Source organism: Amblyomma maculatum, chromosome 3 (genome assembly GCF_055883805.1).
Source record: "Amblyomma maculatum isolate TAMU_Amacu chromosome 3, ASM5588380v1, whole genome shotgun sequence".
NCBI lineage: Eukaryota > Metazoa > Arthropoda > Arachnida > Ixodida > Ixodidae > Amblyomma > Amblyomma maculatum.
In genome coordinates, this window is record NC_139346.1 from 125084057 (window position 1) to 125098284 (window position 14228).

At 44.7% G+C, this 14228-nt stretch overlaps 2 protein-coding genes across 4 annotated transcripts in view; one reads left to right on the top strand and one right to left on the bottom strand.

The window, feature by feature from the left end:
* The window catches only part of LOC146195950 (uncharacterized), a 94375-nt gene that overhangs the window by 39903 nt on the left and 40244 nt on the right, over positions 1-14228 (top strand). The window contains exon 4 of one of the 2 annotated variants that reach the window (XR_014706062.1): positions 9315-9491. The exons of the other annotated variant lie outside the window; for it this stretch is intronic. The gene's annotated coding sequence lies outside the window, so the exon portion shown is untranslated. Of the gene's footprint in view, positions 1-9314; positions 9492-14228 lie in introns of those variants that run through there. 2 annotated transcript variants of the gene reach the window in all.
* The window catches only part of LOC146195951 (uncharacterized), a 94572-nt gene continuing 93682 nt past the window's right edge, over positions 13339-14228 (bottom strand). The window contains exon 5 of one of the 2 annotated variants that reach the window (XM_084597979.1): positions 13339-13491. In XM_084597979.1, the coding sequence (XP_084454105.1) occupies positions 13375-13491 (117 nt within the window). In that variant the 3' untranslated portion in view covers positions 13339-13374. The remainder of the gene's footprint in view (positions 13492-14228) is intronic. The other variant, XR_014706063.1, reaches the window with a different exon arrangement.

Below are 14228 nucleotides of genomic sequence, written 5' to 3' on the forward strand. Positions count from 1 at the left end.
CCTCCAGCGGGCCTTCAGCTCAACACCAAGAAGTGCCACTTTGCACATCAGAAAATTAAAACATTAGTACATCTAGCCAGCCATGAGGGCATTCGTCCAGACCATGAAAACAATATCGCGGTCTTCAACTTTGCTCGTCCACAAGGGACTACAGAATTGCGCAATTTTCTCGGCCTGGCGTCTTATTTCCGGAGTTTTATAAGGCATTTTGCTGCTATTGCTGCTCCACTTCATGAACTACTTAAAGCACGCAGCACTTTCGTGTGGACTGAACAGTGCGAAACTGCTTTTCACAACCTGAAGCAAGCCCTCACATCAGATCCTGTTCTTGGCCACTTCAGTGACAGCGCTCAAAACATCCTGCACACTGATGCCAGTGGTCACGGTCTTGGCGCTGTACTTCTGCAGCGTGATGCAACTTCGCGTGAGAAAGTGATTGCCTTCGCCAGTCGGACTATGACTCCAGCTGAGAAAAACTACACCATTACCGAGCATGAATGCCTTGCCATCGTCTAGGCAGTCCAAAAATTTCGCCCTTACCTATACGGTCGGCACTTCACAGTTGTGACCGATCACCATGCTCTTTGCTGGTTTTCTTCGCTCAAAAATTTGACAGGCAGACTTGGCCGCTGGATTCTACACCTGAAAAACTATCATTTCGACGTCACTTATAAATCTAGTTGCACACACCAAGACGCCGACGCTCTTTCTCGATGGCCACTTTCGGAATCGGCTTGCAGTTTTCCTTCCCAATGCATTTCCACTTATGACCACAGCCGACCACCTCTTCCTCCGATGTATATCACAACCGTTTCTTTTGACGACTCTGAGAACAAACACTCTCTCCGCTCACAGCAATTAGCCGATGCCTACTACCATCCCATCATCGACCGCCTTATTGGCGCTTCGGACCCACCCAATGCTCGGCTTCGCCAACAGTTTCGCAATTTCAAGCTCGAAGATGGCGTCCTACTCCACTACATGTATTGCCCTGATGGAACTCGCTGGATGCCAGTCGTGCCGCATATGCTTCGCCCACGCATACTGCTGGCTATCCACGATGACGCTACTACGGTCACCTTGGTGTTGACAAAACCTACGACCGCGTAAAAAAACGATTCTTTTGGCCTGGCCTATCTTTCAGCGTTGCCAAATACGGCGCATCCTGCCCTCTGTGCCAACGTCGCAAACGGCCTTCTTCGCCCGCTGGCCTTCTACAACCTGTTCCCTGTCCATCCATGCCATTCTACGTAGTCGGCATCGACTTATATGGTCCCCTACCTCTCTCCGATGGGGGTAACCATTGGATTATAACAGCTGTCGACCACCTTACACGCTATGCTAAGACAGCACCTGTACGGACCGGTTCCGCTCAAGAAGTTGCAAATTTCTTTTTTCGATCAATCGTATTGCGTCATGGCGATCCCCGGGTGCTCCTAAGTGACCGCGGACGGCCTTCCTATCGACAGTCCTTGCCGAAGTTCTTTACGCGTCATCCACCCTAAATGAGACAACCTCAAGCTACCATCCCCAGACGGTCTGACTGAGCGGTTTCATCGTACCTTATCGGATGTGATCTCAATGTACATCGCACCGGATCATCCAAATTGGGACACTATTCTACCATTCGTCACATTCGCCTTTAACACAGCAGTACAGCGGACTACCGGTTACTCTCCATTTTTTCCTCGTTTATGGCCATCCTCCCACTACAATTCTCGACACTTCCTTTTTCTCTACGCCCGATTACTCCACATCAGTACCTACCCAGTTTTTATCTCGTGTGGCCAGATGCCGTCATCTTTCCCGCCTCAGCACAGTAGCGTGCCAGGAAGACCGCAAGAGTCGCTACAATTCTACGCATCGCGTGGTCTCTTTTCGTCCTGGTGACGAAGGACTACTTTATACACCAATGCGCACTCCAGACCTTTGTAACAAATTCCACCACTGCTCCCTGGTCCCTACGAGGTCAACAGCCAGCTCTCCAGTTAACTACAAAGTCACGCCTGTTGATCCCCCAGCCGATCGACGCCACCGTGGAACTGAAATTGTTTGTTTCTCGCTTGAAACCGTTTGTGCGCCGTGGTGCATCGGTTAGTTGGGAGCGGCCAGACTGGCCGTTTCCGACCCCCTGGGCAGATTGTGTGAGTCTTCCGTGGATCGTCTTTCATTTTTAGATTCCATAAACTTCTTTTATTTGTACATACCATCATCACCGTCTCGCGGCGCCGGATCCGGCACGCGCCTGGGTTCGAGATGGGATTAAAACGCTACACAAGGCTTCACTGTCCTTGCCGTCACAACCTCGCCTTCTCGACCTAGCCTTCTTTCACACTATATATATATATATATATATATATATATATATATATGAAGGAGAGAAGCCAACAGTCGGCGAGGCCAAGGAAAGCATTGGGGATTGCATTTTATGTCTTTTTTTATTTTTATTTCGATAATCACAGAAATTAGTAATGTAATATGTTTAGGGGAAAGATAATTAAATACAAAGTAGAAGAAAAACAACGTACCGATGGTGCGGACCGAACCCACGACCTCCGAATATCGCGTCAGGTGCTCTTCCAACTGAGCTACATCGGCCGCTTTACCCCCTGCGACTTTCTTGGGTATTAATGTTGTCTGTATACGAACCTTGATTTGTAGCTTACAGGGGTCTCCGTTCTGGCAGTCTTGAAGCCATAGGTAGCGTAAGAGGGTTCTAGCACAGCTTTCGCCCTCGCTCTTGATCACGTTCTACGTGACGCTGGCGGTAACACAGGCCGTTCTACGTCCGCCGCTATGGTTGAGGGTGGCGCTGGTGAACGCTCTCAAGGTTCGTATACAGACAACATTAATACCCAAGAAAGTAGCAGGGGGGACAGCGGCCAATGTAGCTCAGTTGGAAGAGCACCGGGCGCGATATTCGGAGGTCGTGGGCTCGGTCCCCACCATCGGCACGTTGTTTTTTCTTCTACTTTATATTTATTTATCTTTCCTTAAAAAAGCAAGACATAAAATGCAATCCCCAATGCTCTCCTTGGCCTCGTCAAGTGTTGGCTTCTTTCCTTCATGTATTATAATGAGCACCCTCATTTCCCCTTCATTTATCTGCTTGTAGCTTACGGGGGTCTCGGTTCTGGCAGTCTTGAAGCCATAGGTAGCGTAAGAGGGTTCTAGCACAGCTTTCGCCCTCGCTCTTGATCACGTTCTACGTGACGCTGGCGGTAACACAGGACGTTCCACTTCCGCCGCTATGGTTGAGGGTGGCGCTGGTGAACACTCTCAAGGTTCGTATACAGACAACATTAATACCCAAGAAAGTAGCAGGGGGGACAGCGGCCGATGTAGCTCAGTTGGAAGAGCACCGACGCGATATTCGGAGGTCGTGCGTTCGGTCCCCACTATCGGCACGTTGTTTTTTCTTCTACTTTGTATTTAATTATCTTTCCCCTAAACATATTACATTACTAATTTCTGTGATTATCGAGGTAAAAATTAAAAAAAAAACAAGACATAAAATGCAATCCCCAATGCTTTCCTTGGCCTCGCCGACTGTTGGCTTCTTTCCTTCATGTATTATAACGAGCACCCTCATTTCCCCTATATATATATTTATATATATATATCGGCAACTTCATGAAGCAGCTCCAGAGCTTCATCGGCCTCTGCTCCTACTTTCGACGTTTCATTTTGAACTTCACCTCTATAACCGCTCCTGTGACTCAGCTCATTGCCGGCAGCTTCGACCTTTTCGCTTGGACTCCAGGTTGCGATAAAGCCTTCGACACTTTGCGCCGCCTTTTGGTTTCGCCTCCCATTCTACGCCACTTTGATCCGACTGCGCCTACGGAGATCGACACTGACGCCAGCGGTAATGGGCTTGGTGCCGTCCTTATCCGACGTACGCCTGGTTTCAGTCAGTATGTTGTGCCATACGCCAGCCGAACATTGACGAAACCTGAGTATAATTATTCAGTAAGAGAAAGATAACGTTTGGCCGTTATTTGGGTCATCAAAAAATTATGGCCGACTGTTTTATGTCATGACTGATCACCACGCTTTGTGCTGGCTGGCCTCTCTGAAAGACCCATCCGGTCGCCTTGCTCGCTGGGCTCTCCGCCTCCAGGAGTATGACATCCATGTCATTTATCGATCAGGTCTGAAACGTACGAACGCGGATGCTCTTTCCCGCTCGGCGTTGCCAAGTGATACCTCGTCTGACCACGTCTGTGATTACGATTTGTCGACACTTGCCACTATCGACATGGCTACCGAACAGCGGAATGACCCCTGGATCAGGGCAATTTTGAATTTTCTCTCAAATCCTACTCCCTTCATTCATCCAAAGCACTCGTCCGGCCAGCCCACCACTTCTTCATTTATGACGGTGTTCTCTATCGCCGCAATTATTTTCTTGACGGACGGAAGTGGATTCTAGTCATCCCGCGTCACCTCCACGCCGACATTTGGGCTGCGTTGCATAGTTACCCACCGTGTGTTCATGGTGGCGTATTGAATACCTACATGCACCTACGTCTGCGCTTCTACTGGTGTGGAATTTACCGCTTTTTACGACCTTTCGTGCGCGCTTGCGAATCTTGTCAATGCCGAAAAACTCCTCAGAGGTCCCCTGATTCGTTGCAGCTGTTACCCTGTCCTGCTCGTCCGTTTGCCGACGTTGGCATAGGTCTATATGGCCTTCTTCCAACTATTCCTCCAGGACACCGGTGAATAACGTGGCAGTAGACCAGCTTAGTCGCTACACTGAAACATCACCGTTACGCTCTGCCTCCGCAAGAGACGTTGCTTTGTTTCTTCCCAACAACATTATTCTTCGCCACGGAACTCCGAAGGAACTACTCAACAACCGCGGACGTGTTTTCTTCTTCGACATTCTTGAGGCCTTACTGAAAGAATGCCGCATATTCACCGCACCGCTACTTCTTACCACCCTCAAACGAATGGCCTGACAGACCGCTTCAACCGTATTATGAGTGACATGCTGGCCATGTACGTCAACGACGCTCATTCCAACTGAGACCAGGTTCTTCGCTGCGTAACCTACGCGTACAACACTGCGATACAGACCACCACTGGTTTCTCTCCATGCTTTCTTTTTTACGGACGCGAGCCAACCTGAACAATGGATGCGCTTTTTCCCTACCGCCCTGATGTCTCTGAATTGACGCCACTTTCAGACACCGCCCAGTGCGCAGAAGATCGCTCGTTCGCTTACAACGGAGAACCAGTGGCAGCTAAACCCAACATGGCACCGGCGAGGCTTCTTTATATGCACCTAACTCCCTGGTGTGGCTCTGGGTCCCTGTCACAACCGCCGGCCTTTAAAATAAGGTTCTAGCTCGATTTCACGGTCCATACCGAGTCCTCCAACAAACATATCTCCTGTCAACTACGTAGTTGAGTAGTTGAGCCTGTTACAACATCTGCGGACCTGCGTCGCCGCGGACGCGAATAGTTCATGTGAACCGAATCAAGCCCTACTACGATCCGTCTGTCCTTTCGGCTCCATAAGTCGTCAGGATGGCTCCTTCTCTAGCCGGGGGGAAAATGTAGTGTGGTAATCTTTCTCATCATAGCCACTGACATGCATTGCGTGCTGGCGCACTCGAGGACGAAGAAGTTGTTTGCTGTCTTGGTGATTCGCAACACCTGATGCTCCGCTACGAGTTCATTCTGAGCGGCTGGATCTATCTGGGTTGACTGAACAAACACACCCCTACAATATATATATATATATATATATATATATATATATATATATATATATATATATATATATATATATATATATATATATATATATTTATATATATATATATATATATATATATATATTTGCTTTATTGTGGCCGAAGAAAGATACGAACGCAAGCAGCTAGGAAGGGAAGTGAAAGTTTATTAACGGACGCTGCGGCTTATATATAGCCCTTGTCTTGTCTTATCAGATATCACAATCTTCGCTTCTTGGTGCAAGAAATGCCATTTAATTTTTACACTGCTTCTTCCTGTAATCTTCTGTAGTGTATCTGTGAGGGGGTTTTCGCTCACGAGTGCTTCATCGGAGTAATGGTGCTAGTGACTGGTTGCCTGTAGAATTACGCTCCTCTACTACGAGGTTGCTATCGGTTGTGTTAAAGTCCAGATTGCCTCCTCCTGCAACTGTTGGTAGGTCGGGTGGCGGTCTCGATGACGGCTCACCGTCAGACTGGCTCGGCTCTAGTGCGGTTTCCCGAGTTTGATCCCTTGAATTAGGTTTGGTTCGCACCTTGCTTCTAGGCCTTGGCAATCTGGAAAAGACCTCTTGAGAAGAGAATTCGTGAAAAAGACCTTTTTGGACTTCTGAGCCTCCCAGACCGATATCTTCATTCCCTGGACAAGGTAACTGCGTCGCATTATTGGTGGCTTCATTTCACACTGTAGTTTGTCTTGGCTGTAATGGTCAACGTGAGTGAACTGTAGTCGACTGAACTCTTATCAGGTATGTGACTGGACTTGTTCGACCGTACCTTCGTGCCATGACACGGCCTTACCTCATGTGGTCTTCACGTAAACTTCATCACCTACGGAGAAGGATTCTGCAGGTCCTCTTCAATCGTTGCGTTGTTCAGTGTCTCTTCTGAGACGCAAAGCCATGTCCCTTGCAAAATTCGGTTTTAAAAGGGACAATGTAGCTCTGCGCAAACGCTTCAGAAAACCTTCAGCAGATGTACGCGAAGCCAGGGCAGAGGTCATGCGTGACCCGATACAAGCGCTGGTTTACTAGACAAAAATGTTTGCTTCCACCCAATAACCATCAATTGAATACTAGTTTTTAAAGCTAGTATTTCTAAAAAGGATCCCACCAAAACACTACACCTCGACACGAATGCAGCCTCGTCATTGCGCTCCGAAAAGTAGCCTGGACGCTTTTCATTAGCTCAATATCTGGCACTCAGTAGAGCAAATCCTCAATGTCCACGACACATTCCTTAGTCCTGGTACATGGACTAAGGAAGGTAGTGGGGCGCTAGGACGTTCTAGTGGTCTTTTTCGCGTCTCAAAAGTTGACAGAAAGAGTTTACAAGTACAGAGCCGGAAGGATGATGGTTGCAAAAGAAAAATACAAAATATTTTGAATGGTATCAAGCATGCAGCCCCATTTGTTCCTAGTGCCAGGGGAGTTCTGGGGTGCATTTCGCATCGGCCAAACCAGACGACGCGTCCATAAACGATTGGGCGAATATCGGAGATTACTCAGTGGAGAAAATGAAATGCAAACCACTCTTCAATAAAACAATTATATTTAGGCACAGAGATCAACTTGTGCGCGAAATTATGGAAGCTTTCCATGTGCGTATCAGTGGACATAAGTGCCTAAATTAGATTTCTGTCTGCTTTGTAAAAAGAAATTTCAGATTTTGGCACTAAGACATCCGGGATCACACGTGACTTTCTTCTTGTCAGCTTTGCTTTGTTCTTCTTGGTTCTCCCTATTCACACAAGCTCTTGTCCTGAATGAACATTAGTTATCAGCACATGCTCACCTTTATTTTGCAAACTTGTCCTTGCGTCAAGGCACAAACTTTTCAGTATGCGTGTCAGCCAAGTAGCTCAACTTTTGGCTCTCCTAAAAACAACCTTGGCCCCAGTAGGTGTTAAACACGACCCGGAATGCACCTAGGCTCGAGAGCGGTGTGCTGTCGCCACATGTTTGTACATGAATTTATTGCGATCAGAATGTGCTATATATACATGAACTAGATGCACAGAATTTATGAAACGCCGCAAATACACCACGATTAAAGGTTATAGAGTGCTAGATGAGAGAGAAACAGAGCTCATCACCAAGACAGAGTGCCAATGCGGTTCAAAGTGAGTCAGTTTATACACTTTCCGCAGTTAAACACTTATTTTATAGGAATGAGATTTTTTCGAAATAACTAATTCACAGTGCCGATTAATCATTCTTTGTTTGCATACCGAACTCAACATGCAGAATCGTGGTGAGGCATCGAATTTATTATAAATTTAAATAAATCTACTTCATGCACACTATCTACAGACTTGTCTACATAAAGCCAGATCGTCTGCATAACTTGATAGCTTAAAGGAGCACTGTGAAATAACGTCAGCGCGTTTTTTGCATATTCTTTGCAGTGTTTAAGCTATGTCAATGTTATTACCACCGCTCGTAACTCTCATATTTCGTTTCTAATACTCTAATTTGCTCAAGAACCAAATTAATGGTGCTGGCAGTTTCGGCACCCAGTGGTAGGTTAGCAGCGGATATGACTAGTGACGAGCGTTTGATAATTGGATAAATAGCCGATTCGTTGCAAATTTTCTTTATAGAAGAGTTATGTTAGGTTGCTTTATGTATTTCGTAATAATTCAATGAATCCAACATAGTTGCTTTCAAGAAGTCAATTGCAAAGCAAAAGACACATAAATCCCCACCTGAGGCGCTGGTTACTACTTATAATTAGACTTGAATGACCTATCCACGTCGACAGCCACTTGCGACTAAGCAGCCAACGTTGGGGAAGGAAGAGTTGAACGACCTCGCCAGGCAATGACCGCTATTGTAGAATACCTGCAGATGCCGAGAAAGAGACAGTCAAGGAGCGGCTCACAAGAAAAGCACTATAGTTGGAGGTGCACGGTGACAACAGAAGCTTTCCTTCGCCTGCCTCCTCCCTGCCTGTTTGTTTGTTCCTCTTTCTAAATCTTCGAGATTTCCACGCCAATATAGCCATAGAAGCGAGGTCATCAACTTTAGCAAAAACTTGTTACAGCAACTAAAAGCCATGAGAATCCCCTTCCGCGGTGCTGTACAGTAGGCTCTTTCGATTTGTCTCCGAGTGTCATAATTGGTGAGTGAAATGGGAAAGCGAAAGACTGGGAAAATGGAGGCTGCTTGAGACAAAATTCGATGCTGTCAACCAGTAGTAGAAATTATGTTTTAAAACTTGTAACTCATGGCTCTATTAGTGAGGCAACATGTATATACCATAACTGCGCAAAGAAAACTTGTAAAGCACTGTATTATTCAAAAGCGAAACTGGCCACCGTACCAATAGCACTGCGCTGTCAACTAAACTAGATAAGCACTGGTGCCAGGCCCCCCCGAGTATTGAATTAAAAAGAGGGAAAGAGAGTGCTTTGGACAGAAACCATTGGGAATGGGACATTTGGTACAGCTATTTGAGTGTTGTTTTCAGACATGATTGCTAAATAACTTCATTATTTGGCTAATATTAACCTGTTCCGAGTATTGTGGCGACTGTTTGCCGTGATACAAATGCATTGTTTTACAGAAACAATATTTTTCAACCCGGAAAGGCGGAGGAAAGCTGTGCATGGTTGGAGTATGCTGGAACGGACAGTGTATTGACACCAAACTGCATATCTGTGCAAATGCTTGAGCACCGAAAAACAGTCCTTATCAGAATAACTGGTTTATCATAACGTCCGCTCAAATATTTATAATTCAACTCATTGCTTTATTTTTGTGCGTACAAGCTGGTCGGTTCATCGAATAAACGTTTGTTTGCTTACATGGGTAACTGCAAGGTTAACTTCCATCTGAAAATTTAATTTTAAATTGTAATCACACATCAGTCATTCACAAATTTTTTTTCAGTCGCAATGTAGAAGTGGCGGGTCTAATCGCGTTAGACTCCAACACTATATTTTATAAATAACGATTGATTATGTGTACATTCTGGGAAAAGCAAAATCTGTTGTTAAAATAAAGCAATTGTTTCTCAGAGGTGCTAACTGCATTTGAAGATGTGCTTTCGCTCCGCATATTGTAGGAGAATGACGGTAAAATCAAAAGAAGGAGGCAATTTTAAGCTGCTTTCATGCTTGAATGCTACCTGATGCTCACAAGAATAACATTATAAGTTAACACATATATAGTGATAAATATGTGTTGCCACCCATTCTCTTCTAGATATATTGTTTTGAGGAAAAGTGCCGAAAAATCAGTGTTGCCCAATTAGCGGTTTCCTACCTCAATTCACAGGATTGCTGAACTTTTAGCAGGCTAAAAGGCTGTATTTCGAGACGCGGGACTTTGTGTCGTTTTTGAGTGCTGTTGGCTTTTATTTCGCTAAATTGTTTTGGTGTCCTTCATATTTTGTTAGAATTGTCTAAGTTCATTAAATTTAGATTCAGTAGCCTTGGCACGATAGTCTGTTTTGAAAAATCAATATTACCAATTTATTCGCTTGCTCGATGAGACGATGGCGCGAATAGTAGGCACTGGATTCTATTCGTGCTTTAAGTTCATGGTTTCAAGTTCTGATCTCTTAAATACAGCATTGTATTTCAATTATGGACTCTAGCGTGTACAATTGTCCCTCGCCAGAAGTTCCCAGGCAGCACAATTCATTCGCTCAATATTAGCACCATGGTGGCGATGTGCGGCCCAGCATATGGCCAGTATATTGCCAACATAGTCCACATACTGAGCTTATAATTTCTGCCGTCTGGACTTGTTCGACCAGCCTTACGACCTTATTGCAGAGTGAAGCTGAATCTGTTATGGTTAAGAAGGCTCTTCTGTTGAATCATGTGAAGCGCAAAGACAAGAAAGCTCTCTCAGTATATTCCTCGGAACACAAACTTGTGATCTGCGCATGCGCGCGGTTTTACCCACTGCTATAGAGATTGCTACGAGTCGACGCAATCTCATTTTGTGTAAGGGCGCTTAATTTCATATGGTTTCAGGGGCCCTCTTGGGACACGCACGAAATTAAATTGTAGCAAAAACAAGAAAACGTCCGTCGCCGACTGAAAAAGCGTTGCACTCGGGAACTGTTGTGTTTGCGCTTACGCAAGCATTCCACCTCTTCCTCATTCTGCGGGTAGGAAGGTCGCAGAGAAAACTTCTTGAAGGCAAATAAGAGCTTTTCTGAGAGAAAACAAAGCATCTGGGCCTAGTTGTAAAGTGGTGTTTATTTAAAAATGTGTTTTTAGACGCAAACTCAAACAACTTTGATCATCTGGTCATTGTCAGAGTGTAATAGATATGGATCCCTAAAGTGCCGCGTCCCAATGACCCTCATAACCCATCAAAATATCATAATCTACCCGATACCCCCGGCAAATCATCCTTCCTGGAGAGGAGATTTTCTGTTTCTGTTAATTTTTTAGAGCCACCTTTCATGTAATTTGAACGGCACCTTTACATTAGTCCCTAAATACATTTGTGTGTCGTAGTACATGTAATTTTAAGGCTGGAAAGTGGCGTGAAGTATTTCCGTTCATTAGTAAGGTAACAGAACTTTTCGTAAGCTGAACACCGTCTCAAAAGACATAACGTGTTACAGTGTTCGTATACTGTGTCGCACGAGGGCACAGTAGAAATGGTGGTCCTTAACCCTGTGCTAAACTTTGGTTAGCCGTGCTGCTAATACTGCTGCATTGCATGAAGTGACAATTTGTTTCCAAGGTAAGGTTTCTCACTACGAGTAGCTTTTCCGAAATGTTTGAGTAGTTTGCAGCAGACAAACCAAACCATCACTCCTTGTCACCTGTCATAGCCTCGAAGCTCACGGTGCGCTTGCCTCTTTAGAACCCATAAAAACCGCCCAAAGATGCCATCTTACTATTAGGATATAAACGACATGCACAAAGTTCGGGAGTTTTTACATTTTTCACGCACGCATTATTTATCGAATGTGACACTTAGGGCGGCTCAGTCTTCTATTCTTCTTGGGGATTCGTCCCCGCACCATGTAGCAAGAGAACAGCGTTTGCAAATAGACCCCCATTGCATAACATTATGGGGTAGAAACGGCGACGGTATGTATAAAAGATTTGATGTCTTCCATAAGCGTTCAGTCAAGAAGATGCTTAAGTTCGGCTAACCACGGAAGCTCTGTTTTAGACCTGCAGATTCATGTCTTTTCAGGCATCAAGTATCAGCCTGTTACGAACGACACAAAACCATAACCACAATACCAAACAAAAACATTTAGCGTGCTGTTTTTCTACCTGTTAATATTCAAAACATTTGAAGAATTAGTGCAGATGGCACGTCACAACCGCGGGTACATAGCCAACTTTTATGCTTTTGTCTGACATAATACATACTAAAGCGCCGATAGTCTATCCGGGTATATTTCAGAAACTTTATTGTCAACTCCACGAAATATGTTCTAAAACTAGCAAAATAGGCTCGGTTTTACAAAGAGCGACAATATAAGTGGGAAGTAAGAGCTATCAGGTGGAATATTCATGTTCAGAGGCTGAAAATCTATTAAGTGTAGCAGTAAGTAATGTAGTACGGACCAAGCGTTCTGCAGTGAGGAACGTTTCTTCACTTGTTTGGTTGAAAAACAAGTCTTCAGCCAAACAGGATCCGCGAAATTGTCATCCGGATAAGCCAAGCTCTGGCCAAAGACTCCCTATGTTATGATGATGGTCCACCGTACTGGTAAGTAGCAGCACCGCTGCTCTCACAATTTAATTCACAAATTTCGATTGACATAAACTTTGCTAACCTCGTCATATAATTTCTAGAAATGTAACTGTGGCTTTGCAATGCCGGGCACTATACAGCTTTCATAGCCCAAATTGTAAACTTATTGTAAACCATACAACCACGGACAACCAAGTAAGGCATAGACAGCACCAACTTTCGGCAGCGTATACTGGGCAGAACAAACTCAGTAGCTTGTACTACTCCCGACGGAGGAGTACATTCTGCCGCGTCGCTAAAAACTGCAACCTCAATAGATTATTCCAGAATAAATAGTCCACATTTCTAAGCTCCAAACGCACTGTAATTTAGTAATCACAGTAAATTGTTCTCGCGTCCTCAAAACATTCAGCCCCACAAGCCTGCTTCTCGCTAGAACTCTCGGCAAGGACTGCTTACTACGGAGCGAAATAATCTCCACAAGATACCCCCCACCCCTCTAATATCTGGGTAAGTAACAAATATGTCCAAATGAACGCTTCATAGCACCATAAACTCGGTTATTTAGACGTTCTCCCACAAACGATATAGATTACCCACGTGGTGGTGCAGTGGCTATGGCGCTCAACTACTGTTCCCAAGGATGCGGGATCTAATTCCTGCCTCATAGACCACTTTTTGATAGCGGCGAGAAGCAACCCGCCCATGTGCTGTGCGATATCAGTGTACGTAAAGAAGCACAGGTGGTGGAGAACGCCGTAGTCCTCCACCACGGGGTCTCTCATAGCTTATTCGCTTTAGGAAGTTAAGCCCCACAAACCAACGAAGGATATAAATTGCATGCTGCCACAATTTTACAAAAGTGCATCACAGGGCATTTTCCAAATTTTAATTTATCTACAACAGAGACTCGGATATATATCTACTGTCGCAGTTTGACTACATCAATGTAAGGTTGAGACAGCCAGGCCAAGCCAAACCTGTACACGTTCCGTTCTTGCATAAGCCACATAAAGGCATGCAGTCCTTGATATTTTTATAGCATTAAAAGCTAGTGCCATCTGAAAGAAAAGCAAAGAACAAAGTAAATGAAAATATTATTGCTCAAAAAAGATACCACACAATGTTAAAAGTACTGACATCGAGGCATTTAAAGGACCAAGTCATTTCTGAAAATAATTTGTATCAGAATTCTGGAAGTTTCTTTTTCTTGCACATCATCGATGGCGCAGCATCCAGAGGATGCCTTACTTGCTTTGAAGCTCATGCAGATATTTTTAGCGGATTTCTTTCTTCTGAAGCACATGATTGGGCAAACGAAATACACATAGTTGGGCAAGAACTGAGGTATTTTCGTAAAAATTTATAGAATACGTTTTTCATACAAAATAAATGTAGACGATGTCTATTCCACAATAACCGTAGGAACAACGTATGCCTGATCAGCTTGGCGGATTTTATTTAACGCAACAACGCCACGGTGGCAAACCCTCCCCTTTACGCGAGGCTTAGCAGAGTGCGTGAGCGATTTCAATGAAGCAGTGGTTCGGGAGGTCAACTTTGCGCAGTAAAGCGCGAATAACTTTCCACGCAAACTATTACTTTGAACGAAAAGTGTTGAATATTTGGATGCTTCTGCTCATCCAGAGAAAAACTAGGACACTCCAGAGTTGAAAAATATTTCTGCTTAAGACGAGGTATCCTAAATAATAAAGGCGGAGGAATGAGTATGTGTCACATTTTCAATTATTCTTTATTTTTGTTTCTTCTTTGTAGATTGTTAAACAAGCTATATTTG